This window comes from Pinus tabuliformis, chromosome 8 (genome assembly GCF_031772625.1).
Source record: "Pinus tabuliformis cultivar Carrire ecotype Pingquan chromosome 8, CPIR1, whole genome shotgun sequence".
In the NCBI taxonomy this organism is placed as follows: domain Eukaryota; kingdom Viridiplantae; phylum Streptophyta; class Pinopsida; order Pinales; family Pinaceae; genus Pinus; species Pinus tabuliformis.
In genome coordinates, this window is record NC_142294.1 from 299,710,404 (window position 1) to 299,728,027 (window position 17,624).

General features: G+C 37.3%; 1 protein-coding gene across 2 annotated transcripts in view; it reads right to left on the reverse strand.

Annotated features, from left to right (window-relative positions):
* Nucleotides 1-2,344: 2,344 nt before the first annotated feature.
* The window catches only part of LOC149235308 (uncharacterized), a 177,288-nt gene continuing 162,008 nt past the window's right edge, over nt 2,345-17,624 (reverse strand). The window contains exon 4 of one of the 2 annotated variants that reach the window (XM_089372072.1): nt 2,345-2,386. In XM_089372072.1, the coding sequence (XP_089228198.1) occupies nt 2,346-2,386 (41 nt within the window). In that variant the 3' untranslated portion in view covers nt 2,345. Of the gene's footprint in view, nt 2,387-13,041; nt 13,190-17,624 lie in introns of those variants that run through there. The other variant, XM_089372071.1, reaches the window with a different exon arrangement.

Consider the following 17,624-nt stretch of genomic DNA (forward strand, 5'->3'; position numbering starts at 1 on the left):
TGCTTACTAGGTGTTTCCATTTTCTTTCTTCGGGGCATTAATTAATGCTAATAATTCTTCACTATTCCCTTTGAATTCCTTCAAACTAATTTTTCAAACCAATCTTATGCAAAATTAAAAAAAAAACTACACACCTTTTTTTTCACTTTGTAAGAGCTCGATATTGAATCTGTTGTATCTCTGTAACTACGGATCTCGAATATCTGAAATCTCGTCCTGCGGTAGCCCTTTGAGTCCTCTTTCTAACCCGCAAGTTTGATCACAATTGGATTCTTCAAGGAAGATTTATGCTAAATCTCCCACGGTGACCTGATTATAGACAAGTTCAGTAGATCGAACTTGTACGACGTGCCACGTGTCACTGTTTCGACCTTAGTACCTGAAACTGATACACAGAAAACTACAGACCGTCCTCTTTAACAAAAGTTATGACGATTTTCCATAGGTCACCTGTTTGGAATGTAATTCGGGAGTATGCAAAAACCCTAACTTCATCAGATCATATCTCCACAAATATACTGATTCAAGCTCTGAAATTCAGACCCGAAGTTTATAACGATTTCGATGCAAATGGTTTTTTGTGCAGCGTCTGAAACGTCGCAAAAAAAGAGTTATAGCGAAAATTCCACGATGACCTGTTTGGAGTAGCGAAACCCTAAAATCCAAAGCTCTGATAACAAATGTTAGGAAACCAGCTCACAAAAAGATAGAAAATATAGATCAACGCCTTAGAATTCAGCCTCTTCGAGGGGGAAACCTCCTTTACATTACACAAATGAACAATTCTTGGATGATATAAATGACTAAACCTCCCTTCTATATATGAGAGTCTAAGGGGTCACAATATAATCAAACCGACATAACAGTAATAACATAAGGGCACAAAAATAACAATAGTGAGTTTCTATGGGGCATACTAATAACAATATGGGGACAATAGGGGCACAATAATAACAATAAGGGATACAATGACAATATTAATGGGGGAATCACTAGTATTATAGGGCCTAACAAATACATAATAAGTTGTTGTGTTAAATAAGTATAAAGTAAGAGAAACAAATCATAGAAATTATAAGCCCTATTGAAGGGTTACAAAACAATCTTTTATTTAAAAAAAAGGGTAAGTCTTTTATCTGTTACCATTATGCACATAATATATTATACTTACTATTATGGAAGGGTTAGGACGAGGGTTTATACCCAGGGTAGACACTTGGAATCCTAGGAGTGATGCATCGCTTTCCAGACTCCATAGAGTCAGTCGTGAGTATGGGAGGGCTATGGCACAAAACTGACAATGGTTTTCCCACTACAAGAATCCATTAATGTCTTTGGACTAACAAGTAAAATATTAGTATATGCATCATTGTGTGTATAAATATGTATATATATAGTTATTATAACTACTATTACCCCATGTCTTTCATTAAGTAATGAGTACTATATTCCATGTAATTAATAAACAACAAGAAAATAAGATGAGAGTGTCTTTGAATGACTAGGAATACAAAGATTTCTTCCTAAAAAAAAAAGAAACCCACATAATTGAAATGTTCCAGTAATGTAACCATGCATAAAGTGTTCAAGATTTATCTAGTAACTATAAACATAGTACTGACAAACATGAATTCAAAGTGGGTTCTTCTCATAATCGTTGCAAGATAAGTTAAAACTCTAAATATAGTTAATAGTTAAGCCATTGTGTCCTGTAGGAAAATATTGGAAAATAAATAATATACATTGAAGAACGCATCAGTATAAATAAGCCCTTGGACGGGTTCAGCCTTCAAGGGCCTTCATATATCTACTTTATACATTTTTCACCACAATATGGTCTTAAAGCCTACGACCATAAAAATTATTGAATATAAAACACTTTACATAGTTAAGTAAAATTTATATAAAACCCTGGCCCTCACATTTCTTCAGGCACGAATTCTCAAATAAAATAAGTTTGCCCTCACATTTCTTCAGGCACGACTTCTCAAATAAAATAAGTGCAAAACCCTTGGCCGGAACAAGGTTTAATTAAAAATAAAATAAGTGCAAAACCCTTGGCCGGAACAAGGTTTAATTAAAAATCTTTACAATTTGCAGTATGGAAATTAAGCCCAAGCTGATGCAAGGCATGGCTTGGAAAGAAGAAAATTTTGGCAATATTTATAACTTGGAACCCATGCAATGAACCAAGCAAAGTTAAAACCCTTGAGAGATAGAATTTGATAATTTGGGTCACTGCTCCTTATGCTTACCTAAGAGAAAAGTGGCCAGAGTTAGAATCATTCAAAAAATTACAAAATGTAACCTATATTTGGGCAGCTTGAGTGAGGGTTGTAAATACCTCAAGGAAGATAAAGGGATGTAGTATTTCCAACAAGCAAACCTACAAAGAACATGAGAGGATTATTGCAAGTCAACCAAAAAAAATAGGGGGAGAAAAGCACTTCAGAAAAATCAAAAATATATTCATGAATCCTAGACCAAAGTTTACCCTGTGATGGGAACAAAATTTCACCCGGCGAAGCTGGAAATATGGTCATTTTGGAGTGGTTGGAACTTAAATCTTAGGGAACAATTAACTGTCTCAAAAGGGAGGAAACCCTGGTTGGTTCTAGGCAATCCAAACCTGCCATGTCAACTAAGTAAGAGTAATGGAGTTTGGAGGAAACCTAAATAGATTATGGATTACCAAATGCAAGAAAATTGAACTGGGTGTGAGTTTTTCCACTCAAAAACCTTATGGATTTTACTTGTGAAGCCGATGTCAGAACATATGCCTCTAGTATGGCTAACTGAAGAGCCACACCATAATTCGTAAGCTAAGGAAGAATTTACAAGTAACCTCTTGAGTCAAATGAAAAGCAACATTATGGTTTGGAGCCGTAGTGCAGAGCTCCTCTCCTCGCAAGAACAAACGTCACAATGAGAACTCGATGAAGCGTTTGGGTTAGGTAGTTACCCAAACCCTTACCCGAAGCCATCTTCTCTGTCCAATTTCCAAGATTAAACCCACACCTCAAGAAAAAGTGTTTAACCATGTACCATATTGATATGACGTGTGTTCAATCTATGTGTTTTCCAAGCTATGCATGACCTCTGTGTTAAGTATAGAAACATAATCAACTTCTAGACATTGCAAGGTTTTTCACCGAAGAGGAATATATGTTAAAAATATGAGGAACCTTTATTATGAGTCTGAAAATTGAGGTGTTGCATTGTTTACAAAGGCCAATACCATGCATTCCATCGAGAACTCAAAGGAGTATAATATATACATATATATGTGTTAAGAGCAAGCATTGCGAATGGACAAAACATTAAAACAAGTGCCATAAATATATACATATAAATGTTATGTATTCTTAGGTTGCCTCCTTTATATATATATAGGAGGTCAAAGGTCTTAGGTTTCCATAATGAAACCAATTCTGAATTTAGCCGGAAGGAAGCCTTATGGACGGGCCATGCACGAACAATAAAGGTTCATAGTATAGTGTTCTATGTGCATATGAATCCATGGGAGTGAATGGAGATAAAGACAATGTATACCAAGGGGAAGGCTATATAAATTGGTTAGATAGTTGAAAATAAAAGCAAAAAAAAATTGTACAAGTTCCACGGCTGCTAGTTTTCAAAGAAAATTGAATTTATTCTTGTAAGTTCTTACAGAGAAATTTAAGGAAGTAGAATTTATTAAAGAGTTTAGACTTCTGTGATCCATATTTGATTGTTAGAGATTTTAGCAAAATCACATAGAGAATCATTTGTCGACGCGTTTCGAACCAACTAGTGTGGTTCATCGTCAAGACAAGTTGAGAAACAAATCTGAGCAATCCGTTAAATAGAGTATGCAGGTCCTTCAACGGCTATATAAACGGCTATATGAACAGGCAACGGTTAAAAAGTCCTTTAACGGTTAAAATATATAAAAATAAATAAATAAATATATATATAAATATATATTTATTATTTTTATTATTTTAGTTATTATTATTATTATTTTTAATTAATTAATTATTTATTTATTTATTTATTTACAGTAATATTATTGTATTATATTAACCTCAAGTTAATATTACTATATTAATTTTAAATTAACATTTTTGAATATTATTATCAATAATAGATTAGGGTAATTTATATTTTATTTTTATATTCTATTATTATTATTATTATTAATTTTCATTTATTTATTATATATATATATATATATATATATTTTATTTATTTATTTATTTATTTCTTCTTCTCTCTTATATATATATATATAAATATTTATTTTATTTTTATTTATTTATTTATTTTATTTTTTATTTTTTTATTATTATTATTATTTTATTTCTCTTTTTCGAATTATGTAAGTAAATTGAACAATTTTAGAAGGAGATGTTACATATGGTATCGGAGAAAGGTTTCAACATTGATACCTTTGAGGTAATCACGTTGTTATTAATTTAATAATTCCGGTGTATGTATAGAGAGAGAGAAAGAAGACAAGAAAGATAAACTTTCAGGGCACACAATGGATGAACCGCAAGGAGGAACCCACGTAGGGGAAGAAGAAATTTATGTACATTTGGGACAACATGCACAAATACCCACCAAAGAACTGTTAGATATGACGAAGAAATTTTAGTCAGAATTAATAAACTTGCGAGCAGGGCATGAGAAATTACTAAAGGCTAGCACAAAGTAGGAACAACTCAACAAAAGTTTAATAGAAAAATCAAGCCCCAAGACAGTGGAAATAGTGAGGAATGAGGAGAATCGGGGTGAGACCTCCAACAAAACACTGCTGAAAATGTGGCAGAAAGTTAGGAGGAAGGGTCAAAGGAAGCAGAGGAACACAGTTCCTCGAAAATGCAGACAAACTTAGAGAAGAAATGTAGAATATAAATGCATGGACAATTTAGAAAGATCTAACCCCCAACCTTCGATGGGGAAACGAAAGAGGTTTCTTAGGCTTAGTTGCTTAAAATTAACATATACTTTCAAGTATATGATTATTCCACATAATTAAAGGCCAACTTGGCTACATATCAGCTGTAGGGAAAGGGATCCCTACGGTGGGAAGAATGAGGGTAGTCCATAACCTAGAAGGGAAAGAGTTTGTTTGGGAAGAATTCCAACATTTATTTAAAGTGAAATACCTAACGAAGCATTATTTTGACAACAAAGCCAATGAATTTCGTCAACTGAAATTGGGGAAATGACTATGGATGAGTTAGTCAACAAGTTTACTCATTTATTGCATTATGTACCATACCTCAAGAATGAAAAGGCAAAGATACAATGATTATTAAGTTGTCTTCCACCATCGTTGAAGGAGAGAATCGAGTATGATAACCTGAAGACTATGGAAGAGGTAATCAGAAAGGCTCAAATATGTTATCAATAGGCCAAACAAAGGAAAAAAAATTAGAAATCTTGGTCCAATAAGAAAAAAGACCAGATGGCTCAAGGAGGAAAAAGTGGAAAGTCTAGGCCCTTTAAGCAGCCCAGAAAAAGTAACTATAACCGGAGTTGGAACAAAAATAGCAATCAACCAACAAAAAAACACAAGGCAAATCTCAAGTTCGGTCTAAATAAGTAGATGTCAGTAAAGGAGGTATTGGTAAGGATAATGAGCCTCTAAGGTGTTGGGGTTGTAAAAAACCCCATTTATTGTGAAACTGTCCTTACAATACCCGGTTTGTGCAAAATTTACATCACCTTTAGGAGGCCTCTACAGTCAATGACGTGGCCAGAAACATACCACGTATTAATGTGACACTAGAGGGGCGTCAAGAAGAACATCAGTCCACAATGGTGGAAATTGAAGGTACTATTTTGGACCAAACTATTTATGTATTAATAGATCTTGGCGCTAACCTAAGCTATATTACCCCTTAGGTGGTAGGCAAGTGTAAAATTAAGCCTGAAAAATATAAGAATTCCTAGCTGGTTCAACTGGCCACGAGGACAAAAAGAAAATTTACAAACTGGCTAAAGGCATGTTCAATAACTTTAAATGGAATTCAAACTACCATGAACTTAAATATTCTACCCTTGGGCTCATATGGAATTTTGATAGGGGTGGATTGGTTGAAAAGGCACCGAGCAATTGAAACTGTCTAGATAAAACTGTCACATATACAATTGAAGACGGAGAAGCGTAGGTTATAAGGGGCATACCCAGGCCTATATCTATACGGTAGATATTAACCTTGCAACAAAAAATGGTTGCAATAAAAGGATGTCAACTTTTCACAATCCAAGTGGAGGATATTTCTTTAAACAAAATTGAAAAATATGTAAATGAGTTGGAAGTTATTAAGAACTACTCGGATGTGTTTCCAGGGGAATTTTGGGCTTTCCCCCAAAAAGGGAGATAAATATCTCCATAGGATTAATACAAGGGGCAACTTCGGTGTCAAAATATCCTTATCGGATGAGTGTATCAGAGTTGATGGAATTAAAAATGCAATTGCAAGAAATGTTTAATAAGGGATATATCTAACCTAGTGTGTCACCGTGGGGTGCACCAATGTTCTTTGTAAAGAAGAAAGACAAAACCTTAAAACCTTTAGATTGTGTATTGATACAGTCAATTAAATAAGTTCACTGTTATAGATGATTTATTCGATCAAGTAAGAGGGGCGATTGTATTGTCAAAAATAGATCTCAGATCTGGTTATCACCAATTGAGGATTAAGGAGGAGGATATACGAAAAATAGCTTTCCGCACAAGGTATGGACATTATGAATTTACACTGTTACCCTTTGGACTCACCAACGCAATTGCTACCTTCATGTGTTTGATGAATAGTGTGTTTAGTAAGTTTCTAGATAAGTTTGTGTTAATATTCATAGATGATATATTAATATATTCTAAGACTCCATAAGAACACAAACAACACTTGGAAATAATGTTGCAAACCTTGCGTGAACACCAGTTGTATGCAAAATTTAGCAAGGGCGAGTTTTTCCAGGACAAGATACAATATCTTGGACATGTAATATCAAAGGAAGGTATAATGGTAGACCCCAAGAAGGTAAGGGCCATTCTCGATTGACTAGTTCTAAAAGACATGGGATATAAGATCATTTATGGAAATTATTGGGTACAACCGCATATTTATAGAGGGTTTTTACAAGATAGCGCATCCCATAACTTCTTTGCAGAAGAAAGGTGTGAAATTTGTGTGGACACAAAGATTCTAGGAAAGCTTTGAGAGACTAAAACACCTTTTGACAATAGTACCGCTACTAAAAATAGTTGATCCGGATAAAGAATTTATTGTATGTATAAATGCATATTTAGAAGTCCTTGGGGAGTTTTAATGCAAGAGAGACATGTGGTAGCTTATGAGTCCCAAAAATTAAAGGAGCATGAAAGAACTATGCGGTCTATGATTTAAAATTGGCGGAAGTTATTCACGCCCTAAAGATGTGGAAACATTATTTGATTGGCAAGAAATTCACTTAAATTACATATCATATAAGTTTGAAATATTTTTTCAGCCAATCTGACATGGATGTTATGCTAGCTAGGTGGATGGTGTTCTAGTGACTATGATTTTGACATCAAGCACATAAAGGGGAAGGAAAAATAAGTGGCAGATGCGTTGGGTTGAAGTTTAAGACACTTATGCGAGATAATTGTGAGTAGAAGTGAAACCATTTTTCCAAAATTAATAAAAACAACATTAAAATGTCAAAATTATGATATGATTTGTAACATTTTGAGGAACGAAACTGCCCAAAAAGAGCAACTAAAGTATGAAATCAATGAGGAGGGTATGTTGGTATACAAAAATAAACTATATGTTCTGAATGAAGACGAGATTAAAAGATTAATTTTAACTGGATATCACAAAAAGCCATATGCAACACATCCAAGATATCAGAAAATGATTTCTACACTTAAAAAAGGAATTTTCCAGGGATAGAATAAAGAGGGACGTTGTAGAGTATTTGGAAAGATTTCAGGAGTGCCAATTGGTGAAGGCGAAACACCGAAACCTAGTAGGATTGTTGAATCCCTTACCTATACTAGAGTGGAAATGGGAGGTGATATCACTAGATTTTATAACTGGACTGCATATAACCCAAAGGCAACATGACTTAATCATGGTAGTTGTTGAAAAATTAACTAAAGGTGACCATTTTATACTTGTTCAATCTACCTACAAGGCTATGCAAGTGGCATAAATTTTCATGAAAGAAATCTTTCGACTTCATGGCATACCTAACACCGTAATATCAGATAGAGATGCAAAATTTACCTCAAACTTTCAGAAGGCTCTGTTTGTTAGAATAGGCACACAACTTAATTTTAGTGTTGCGTACCATCCACAAACTAATGGGTAAATAGAAAGAGTAAATCAAGTATTTGCATATATGTTATGTATGTATTTTATGAATCAACCTTTCGAGTGGGAGGATTATTTACACATGGTGGAGTTCACTTACAACAATGGTTACCAGGCATCGCTCAAAATGAGCCCCTTTGAAGCTTTAAATGAGAGGACATGTCATGTTCCAATGAATTGTTGTAGACTCGAAGATAAACTCATGTTGGAACCGAATCAGCTACAGTAAATGGAAGAGATTGTTGAGAGGATTAGACAAAAATTGAAGGCATCTCAAGATAGACAAAAAAGCTATGTAGACTTGAAAAGAACACATAAAGAATTCAAAGTAGGGGAACATGTTTATATTAAAGTAAAACCTAAGAAGAGTTCTTTGAGCTTGGGAAGTTGTTCTAAATTGGCCCCTCGGTTTTGCGAGCCATTTGAAATATTAGCCAGGTTGGGCCGATGGCCTACCAACTGACATTACCAACTCATATTAGAACTCATAATGTTTTTTAATGTATTTGTTTTAAGGAAGTATGTACATGACCCGACTCATGTAATTGATCGACTTGTTGTATAGGTCGAACCAGAAGGAGAATTTCAGGTCGAGCCATTGCAAATTTTGGACTAGAGGGAGATTATACTTCGGAATTGAGCCATCGCCCAGGTTTAATTGCAACAGAATGACTTTGGGCCTGAAGAGGCTACTTGGGAAATGGAAGATGAGATGAAAAAGACATATCCTATGTTGTTTGCATGAAGGTTGATGTTGGTTAAACACTATGGACGATGTCCCCTTTTTAAGGGGAGGGGAGATGTAATACCTCTAGAAAGACTTATTTTGTAACTTTTATTTATTTATAGTAAATTAAAAAAGGTGCGCTGGAATATTGTTTTATTTTCTAAAAAAGAAAATAATAGTGAATGAGAATTTATGTTGGTATAATAAATCCTTTCAAAAATATGTTAAGAGGCTAACATGAGAGATTAACTTGTAATGATTAGGGGGAAACAATTGAAGTTAGTTATGCCTAAAAAAATTATAAATCATAGAAATTATAGAAATCATAGAAATTATTACCCTTGTTGAAGGGTTACATAGTAGCCTTTCCTTAAAAAAAGGAAAAGTCTTTTATTTGTTATCGGTATGCAAAAAATATATTTATACTTACTATTATGGGAGGGTTAGGACCATGGTTTATACCCAGGTTAGACACTTGGAATCCTAAGAAGTTTTGCATCACTTTCTGAACTCCATAGAGTTAGTCCTGAGTATGAGAGGGCTAGGACACATAGAACTAACAATGGTTTTCCCACTTCAAGAATCCATTTATGTCTTTGGAGTAACAAGTAAACATTAGTATACACATCATTGTATATAAATATGTATACATATAGTTATCATAACTACTATTACCCTGTGTTTTTCATTAAGTAAGGAATATTATATTCCATGTAATTAATAAACAACAAGAAAATAAAATGAGAGTGTCTGTGCATGACTAGGAATACAAAGATTTATTCCAAAAGGAAGACCACATAATTGAAATATTCCAATAATGTAACCAGGCATAAAGTGTTCAAGATTTATCCAGTAACTGTAAACATAGTACTGATAAACATAAATCCAAAGTGGGTTCTTCTCATAATCGTTGCAAGACAAGTTAAAAATTTAAATATAGTTAAGAGTTAAGCCATTGCATCATGTAGCAGAAGATTAGAAAAGAAATGATATATATTGAAGGACACATCAGTCTAAATAAGCCCTAGGATGGGTTCAGCCTTCAGGGACCTGCATGTATCTACTTGAAGCCTATGACCATAGAAATTATTGAATATAAAACCCTTTACATAGTTAAATAAAATATAAATAAAACCTTGGCCCTCACATTTCTTCGGGCATGACTTCTCAAATAAAATAAGTGCAAAACCCTTGGCGGGAACACGGTTTAATTAAAAATCTGTACAAGTTGAATTATGCAAATCAAGCACAAGATTTTGTAAGCCATGACCTGGGAAGAAGAAAATTTTGGCATTATTTAGAACCTGGAACCCATGTCTTGAGAGAGAGAATTTGATAATTTGGGTCATCACTCCTTATGCTTACCTAAGAGCAAAGTGGCCAAAGTTAGAATCATTCTAAATAGCCTAGAATTTGGGCGGCTTGAGCAAGGGTTGTAAATACCTGAACGAAGATAAGGGGATGTAGCCCCTCCAACAAGCGGACCTACAAGGACCATGAGAAGATGAGTGCGAGTCGACCATAAAAAAGAGGGGAAAAAAGCACTTCAAAAAAATCAACAATATGTTCATGAACCCTAAACCAAGGTTTACCCTGTGATGGGAACAAAATTTCACTTAACGAACCTGGAACTATGGTCATTTTGGAGTGGTTGGAACTTAAATCTTAGGGAACAATTAACTTTCGCAAAGGGGAGGAAAACCTTGTCACTTCTAGGCAATCCAAACCTGCCATGTTAACTAAGGAAGAATAATGGAGTTTGGAGGAAACCTAAATAGATTATGGATTACCAAATGAAAGAAAATCGAACTAGGTGTGAGCGTTTCCACTCAAAAACCTTATGGTTTTTACTTGTGAAGCCGACGTCGGAACATATGACTCTAGTACGACTAACTGAAGAGCCACGTCATAATTCATAAGGAAGTGTGGGAGGAAAGGGTATGCATTTTTTGTTCTTCCAGAAAAGTGGAAACAGAAAAACATTTCATTTTAGAATGTGAGGCCTTCAAAAACAACAGGGAAAGTTATGCAGATACGCTGACAGCTAGCTCTTGGGATAATCTATTTAACGAGGGGTTTGTCGAGAAGATGGGAGCATTTATTGTGAAGTTTCACAAAAAAAAGGCCGAATACATCAAGCAGATGAAGAAGCAATCTGTCCCATAAGCTATCTTTAATCTCGTAAACGTTAAAATAATTTCTTGCTTCTTCTTTCTTTCTAAAAGAAGGAAGAATTTACAAGTAACCTCTTGAGTCAAATGAAAAGTAGCGTTATGGTTTAGAGCCGCGATGTAAATCTCCTCTCCTCGCAAGAACAAACATCACAATCAGAGCTCAACGAAGGGTTTGGCTCGGGTAGTTACCCAAACCCTTACCCAAAGTAAATCTACTATGTCCAATTTCCAAGATTAAACCCCGATCGTTGATGACAGCGAAGATAACACCTCAAACAAGAGGGTTTAACCACGTATCATACCGATATGACATGTGTTCAATCTACGTGTTTTCCAAGCTATGCATGACCTCCGCATTAAGTATAGAAACATAATACACCTCTAGACATTGTAAGGTTTTTCATCGAGGATGAATATATGTTAAAACTATGAGGAAACTTTATTATGAGTTCGAAAATTGAGGTGTTACATTATTGACAGGTCGAAAAGGCCAATACCATACATTTGATCGAAAACTCAAAGGAGTATAATATATACATATATATGTGTCAAGAGCAAGTAATGCAAAGGGACAAAACATTAAAACAAGTGCCATAAATATATACATATAAATGTTATGTATTATTAAGTTGCCTCTTTTTTAAAAACACACACACATGAGGTCAAAGGTCTTAGGTTGCCATTCCAAATTTAGCTTAAGGAAGCCTTATGGAAGGGTTATGCACTAACAATGAAGGCTCATGATATAGTGTTGTAAGTGCATACGAACCCATGGGAGTGAATGGAGATAAAGACTAGGTATACCAACGGGAAGACTATATAAATTTGTTAGATGGTTGCAAATAAAAACAAAAAAAAATTGTACAAGTCACATCGCTGCTAGTTTTCAAAGTAAATTGAATTTATTCTTGTAAGTTCTTAGAGAGAAATTTAAGGAAGATAGAATTCCTCAAGTGCATTTTTTTTTTAATTGCGAATTATGTAAGTAAGTTTAATAGTTTTATCACGAGATGTTACATCCCCTAACTAATAGAAACAATAAAACCATGTTTACATAATTTAGATCTCGTTATGTCGAGAGACACATTCTACAGAACTTTGAACAAAGGAACATAAAACATGCAAGTATTAGACAATTAACAAGAACCCCTTAAAAAATGACTACTTCCCCTAACTAACAAACACGGTAAAACCATGTTTACATAATTTAGATCTCAATACACCCAGAGGCACATTTTACAACCCAATAAGAGGGACATGTATAATTCTTTCCATGTTCAACCTCGAGTTGACACATGTCCCTTTTAAAATAAATAAATAAATTATTTAATAAAAAACAATGTTGGCTATAATAAAAAGTAAAAATGAAATTACATGTTGGATTAGTTTTAATTAAAGTAATTATAAAATATCAATAATCTCACTTTCACTCTACTATTTGTTGATATTTATGATATTACAACAAATATGAAAGAGATATGGTATATATATATATATATATATATATATATATATATTTTCCCAGAAGGAAAAATCATAACTTTTCATTAATTTTGAAAAATTACATATAGTAGATGTCTATGGCATATGCATAACTGTTTGGCCTAATCCAGTCAAGTAGCTGTAAAAAAAATTATAAGTTATGGCTTAAGTCATTCCCAAAAGCGCTGTACATATTCACCTCACAGGGTGTACTCATTTTGTCTAGTAAGCAGAGTAGAAACATAAATATATACATATAAAGATACTGTGTATCAACTAAAAATAAACCAAAAATTTAGGGCCTATCCGCCTTGGGATATGCCCTATCAATCTAGCGTCAATGATAATACTGATACTGTTCTGCACCAAACTGTTCCTGAATCATCCACAGGCCTCTGGGGTGTGTCGTGGCCTCCTTGGATAATTTGTCAGCAGCCTCGTTACGTTCCCTGTAAATGTGTTGACAGGTGATAGAGTTAAATTGTGCCTTGAAATCCATAATTTCATCCAAGATGTTCCTAAGTGTATGAGCATGACAATTATTGATGTTATTGAACCAATTAATGATGATTTTGGAGTCTCCGAAGATCTGTAGATTAATGCATGAATGTGCCAGTGCAAAATGCAAGAGATGTCTGAGTGTGATCAGTTCTGCAAAATTATTGGTTCCCTCTCCCTCTCCTAGTGATATTTTGTAGTGGTGTTGCTCAGATAGGAATAGAATGATTCCCCCCCCCCCCCCCCCACATCCCTGTGCTTGGGCGGCTCCATCAAAGTATGCCCACGGTATGGAGTGATCGATCGTCTCAGAGGTGCGGGAGCGGATTGTAGGAGGGTGAGATTCATCAGGGATTTCATGGTAGGCTGCGATAATTTTTGTTGTTGTAAGTGGCCATCGGGCCTCTATTCCTTTGAAGATATTTCGTTCCTTGTCAGCCAGATGGACCAACAGATAAGGAGAGGGAGACATAGAGATTTTGCATCATGATTCGCAGCAGTCCAGTTGTTCCATGCTTCAAGTACCGTAAGACCTCGCCATCTGCTATGTTTGGAAAGGAGGTTTAAAACATGTTGCCACAGCTGTGCACACTTCAGGCAATGGAGAAATAAGTAGTCATTTGTCTCCTCAGCCTGTTTACAGAGAACACACAAATGTGGTCCATAGTGAGATCGGTGCATAAGGTTTGCTCCGATTGGTGTCTTGTTTTTGAGCACGTTCCACATGAAGAGTCTGGTTCTTGGTGGCGCTTTGAGCTTCCAATCTTTCCCCACCAGTCCAGAAGTACAAGTGGTTTGCGCTCATTGAGAAGGTTGGGATAGCTAACTTTTGGGGAGTACTTACCATGATCGGCAGGGGTCCAGATAAGTTGATCGAGACCTTCTTTGATGCGTACATGGGCTTCTTTCAGGGCATTTATGTACCCTTCCCAGATCTGCTGCCAGTGTTCGGGGATACCCAATTTTGAGCAGATAACCATGCCTGTTCGAAGATGGAGCTATTCTCCAAATCTGTTATCTGTGCAATCACATTGATATGCCTCTGATTTAGAAAATGGATGAGACCTGGAGGTAATTGATGCATGTTCCCCCCTCCTATCCACGGATCCATGCCTATACGGGCCAAATTGCCATAATTTATTCTCCATGCGAGACCCTCTCTGATGAAAGGCAAAGTATGCAGTATTGCTTTCCAAACCATAGATACCCCTGTTCGAGGCCGGGGGGGTATACGAATCCAGTCCATAAGATGACGAGGCCAGATATATTTGTGGTATGAGACTTCAGTCCAGAGGTTTTGTGTAGTGAGCAGGATCCAACCCATCTTGGCTGCTAATGCATGTGCAAACACTAAGAGGTCTTTGAATCCCCAACCTCCCCATTTCTTAGGGAGAGCGATGTGCTTCCATCCTACCCAAGAAATAGTTTTCCCTCTTTATATCCATTCCAAAGGAATCTACAACAGATCTTCTGAATGCGAGCAAGAATTCCTTTACGAATCCATGCCAGCGACATCCAATAAACGGGGGTAGCCTCCAAGACAAATTTAATGAGGACAAGTCGACCAGCTCTTGAAAGGAATCTGTGGTTCCAATTTGTTAGTCGCTTCTCAATTTTGATCACAAGCCAAATCCAATCTGCAATCCTGTAGCAGTGGGGTTTGATCCAGAACCCCAGGTACTTGAGGCCATCCTCTAGATGATGTTGTTGAAAGGGGAAATTTTGATGAGCAATTCTGGCTTCTAGGGGAGATGTATTGGAGAGGGTGATGGTAGACTTGGAGTGATTTGCTTCCATGCCAGTAGCCAGGGAAAAAAGAGTGAGGATATCATGGAAGGTAGATGAGTCCCGATGGCTTCCATTTAGGAATATAAGGACATCGTCAACAAAAAGTAGATGGGTGAGATAGCATTGGTCACTCATTTTCAGCCCTTGTAGTCGCCCATCCCTCTTGGCCGATGCAATGAGTCTGCTGAGGCCTTCCATTACAATCAGAAAAAGAAGCGGGGAAAGTGGATAGCCTTGCCGAAGGCCTCTCTTAGCATGGAAGAAATGAGATGCATAACCATTTATGAGGACACTGAAAGTTGCCGAGGTGATACAACACATGATCCAGTCGATGAAGGGAGGGGGGAAGCCCAAATGGGTGAGGATCATTTTGATATAGAGCCAGCTGACCCGATCAAATGCTTTAGCTAAATCAATTTTGAGGATTGCCCCTTTTAGCTTTTTTGTTTTGATGGAATGGAGGGCCTCTTGGGCAGTACCAATTGCTTCATGGATTTGTCTGTTCTGAAGGAAAGCAAATTGTTCAGGGGAGATGTGGCGAGATAGGATGGGTCTGAGCCTGTTAGCAAGAATCTTGGCAATGATTTTGTATAGACAGTTACAAAGGGAGATGGGACGAAAATCGTTGAAGGATGCAGGGGAGTCGGATTTAGGGATCAGGGCAATGAAGGTGGAGTTAATGGCCTCATACATACGCCCAGAAGTCATGCGTTCTTCCACCACCTTAAGCAGGTCTTGTCCAATGAGCTCAAAAAAAGCAAGGTAGAATTCGATTGTCCAGCCATCTGGCCCTGGACTTCTATCTTTTTTGAACCATTTCAATGTACCTTCTAGTTCCGCCTGAGTGACGGGGGATGTGAGCTCCTCAGCTGTATCCATGTCCACAAATCTGGGGAAGTGTCCCGCAATTATGACAATTTCAGCAAGAGTGGCACCAGGGGGTGCCTTGAAGAGGTTCCTAAAATGTGAATTCCCCAGGTGGGAGAGCTAATTAAAGGTAGTTTCCATGCTCTCATCTTCCATGGGCATATTCTAGATAGTATTGGTGACTTTCCTTCCCTTGGAAAAGTTTTGGAAGAACTTGGTGTTCTAATCTCCTGCTTGTAACCAGACCGCTCGACTTTGGAGTCGCCAGGTTTCTTCCTGTTCCCTCAAAATTTTTGACCTCTGATTTTCCAGATTTATTAGATGAGACTTTGCATCAGCGTATATGAATCCCCTGCTCTGGTCATCTAGAAGAGTGGCCAATGACAGTTCAATTTCAGCAAGGGTATGGTCATCCCTCTTAGATTTTTCCTTAGCCCAGTTAATGGAGAGTCTCTTGAGCTTAGAGAGGTTGGAGCAGAAGCCTTCTGCCAAAGATCTCCCCCTGAATGGCGGGTTTGTAAGCCATAAATCAGTAACTAGCTGAATGTAGGATGGGTCCGCAAGCTAGGTGGAGTTGAATTTATACGGTGCCCTTGGTTTTTGAGGGGGGCCAGAAATCTCCATATAAATGGGGGAGTGGTCCGATATACCTCCAAAACCAACCCATTGTCTGTATAGGGAGAGTTTTTGTATCAGAGAGTCCTTAATCAGAAATCGATCTAGTCTCCTGGCCAAAGCAACCTCACCCACTCTCTGATTCCGCCAGGTGGGGAGGGGTTTTATCATAGGGATATCCGTCAGATGATGTTGTTCAAGCAGCAACTCCATAGTTTCTGTAAGCGAATCCACCTGTGCATTTGTCCCCCAAGATTCCCCGAAACCTATGGAGAAGTTCAGGTCACCACCAATGATGAGATTATCCAGGGAAGTGAGTGATAGATTGAGGAAGTGGTTCCAAAAGGCCTCTTTGCTATGACATGGCCCATATACATTGATCAAGCGTAGATCTATCCCTAGTTTAGATGACAAAATGTCCATGCCAATGAAACCAGCACCCCCCCAGGAGGCCTTCAGGTTAATGGTACGGGGGTTATATCCCATGGCCAGACCTCCAAATCTCCCTATGACATCAAGGGATTGAAAGACCCATCCAAGCTTCAGAGAGCCGAGAGTGGGGGAGGTACTGTCAGCCGCTCCCAAAGTTTCTTGTAGGAATATGATATCAACAGACTCAGATTCAAAGAGTCTTCTGAGGGCTAGCATTTTGGGTGAGCTATCCAGGCCCCTGCAATTAAAGGAAATCCACTTCATGGGGGTGGATTTGAATGGGTGTTCATAGTTTTAAGAACCCGGTCAAGTGATGATTGTCTGCCCGAGGCCACTTCCGCCCTAGCAATAAGGATAGCTTTGGATAAATGGGATTTATGATCTCTGTTGGATTTGAGGGGGTGGGGAGTGGGGGTCAGGCCCAAGCCAGAGGGGGTAGAGTTGTCCTCAGATAGGGGGAGGCAAGGCCTGAGGTTGTAGGAGTGAAGGTATAGAGGAGGGGGATCAGGAGGGAAGGATGGGGGGGTGGTCGAGAGGACCGACAGGTGTGTGGCAAGGGGGCAGGGGATGGTGGAGTGGGAGTAATCCTGGACCGATGCAGATGCAGTGTGCATATGCAGTGCAGTACATGCAGGAGAAGAAATAAAAACAGAGTCAGAGAGAGGAGGAGTACCCGAGGAGCAA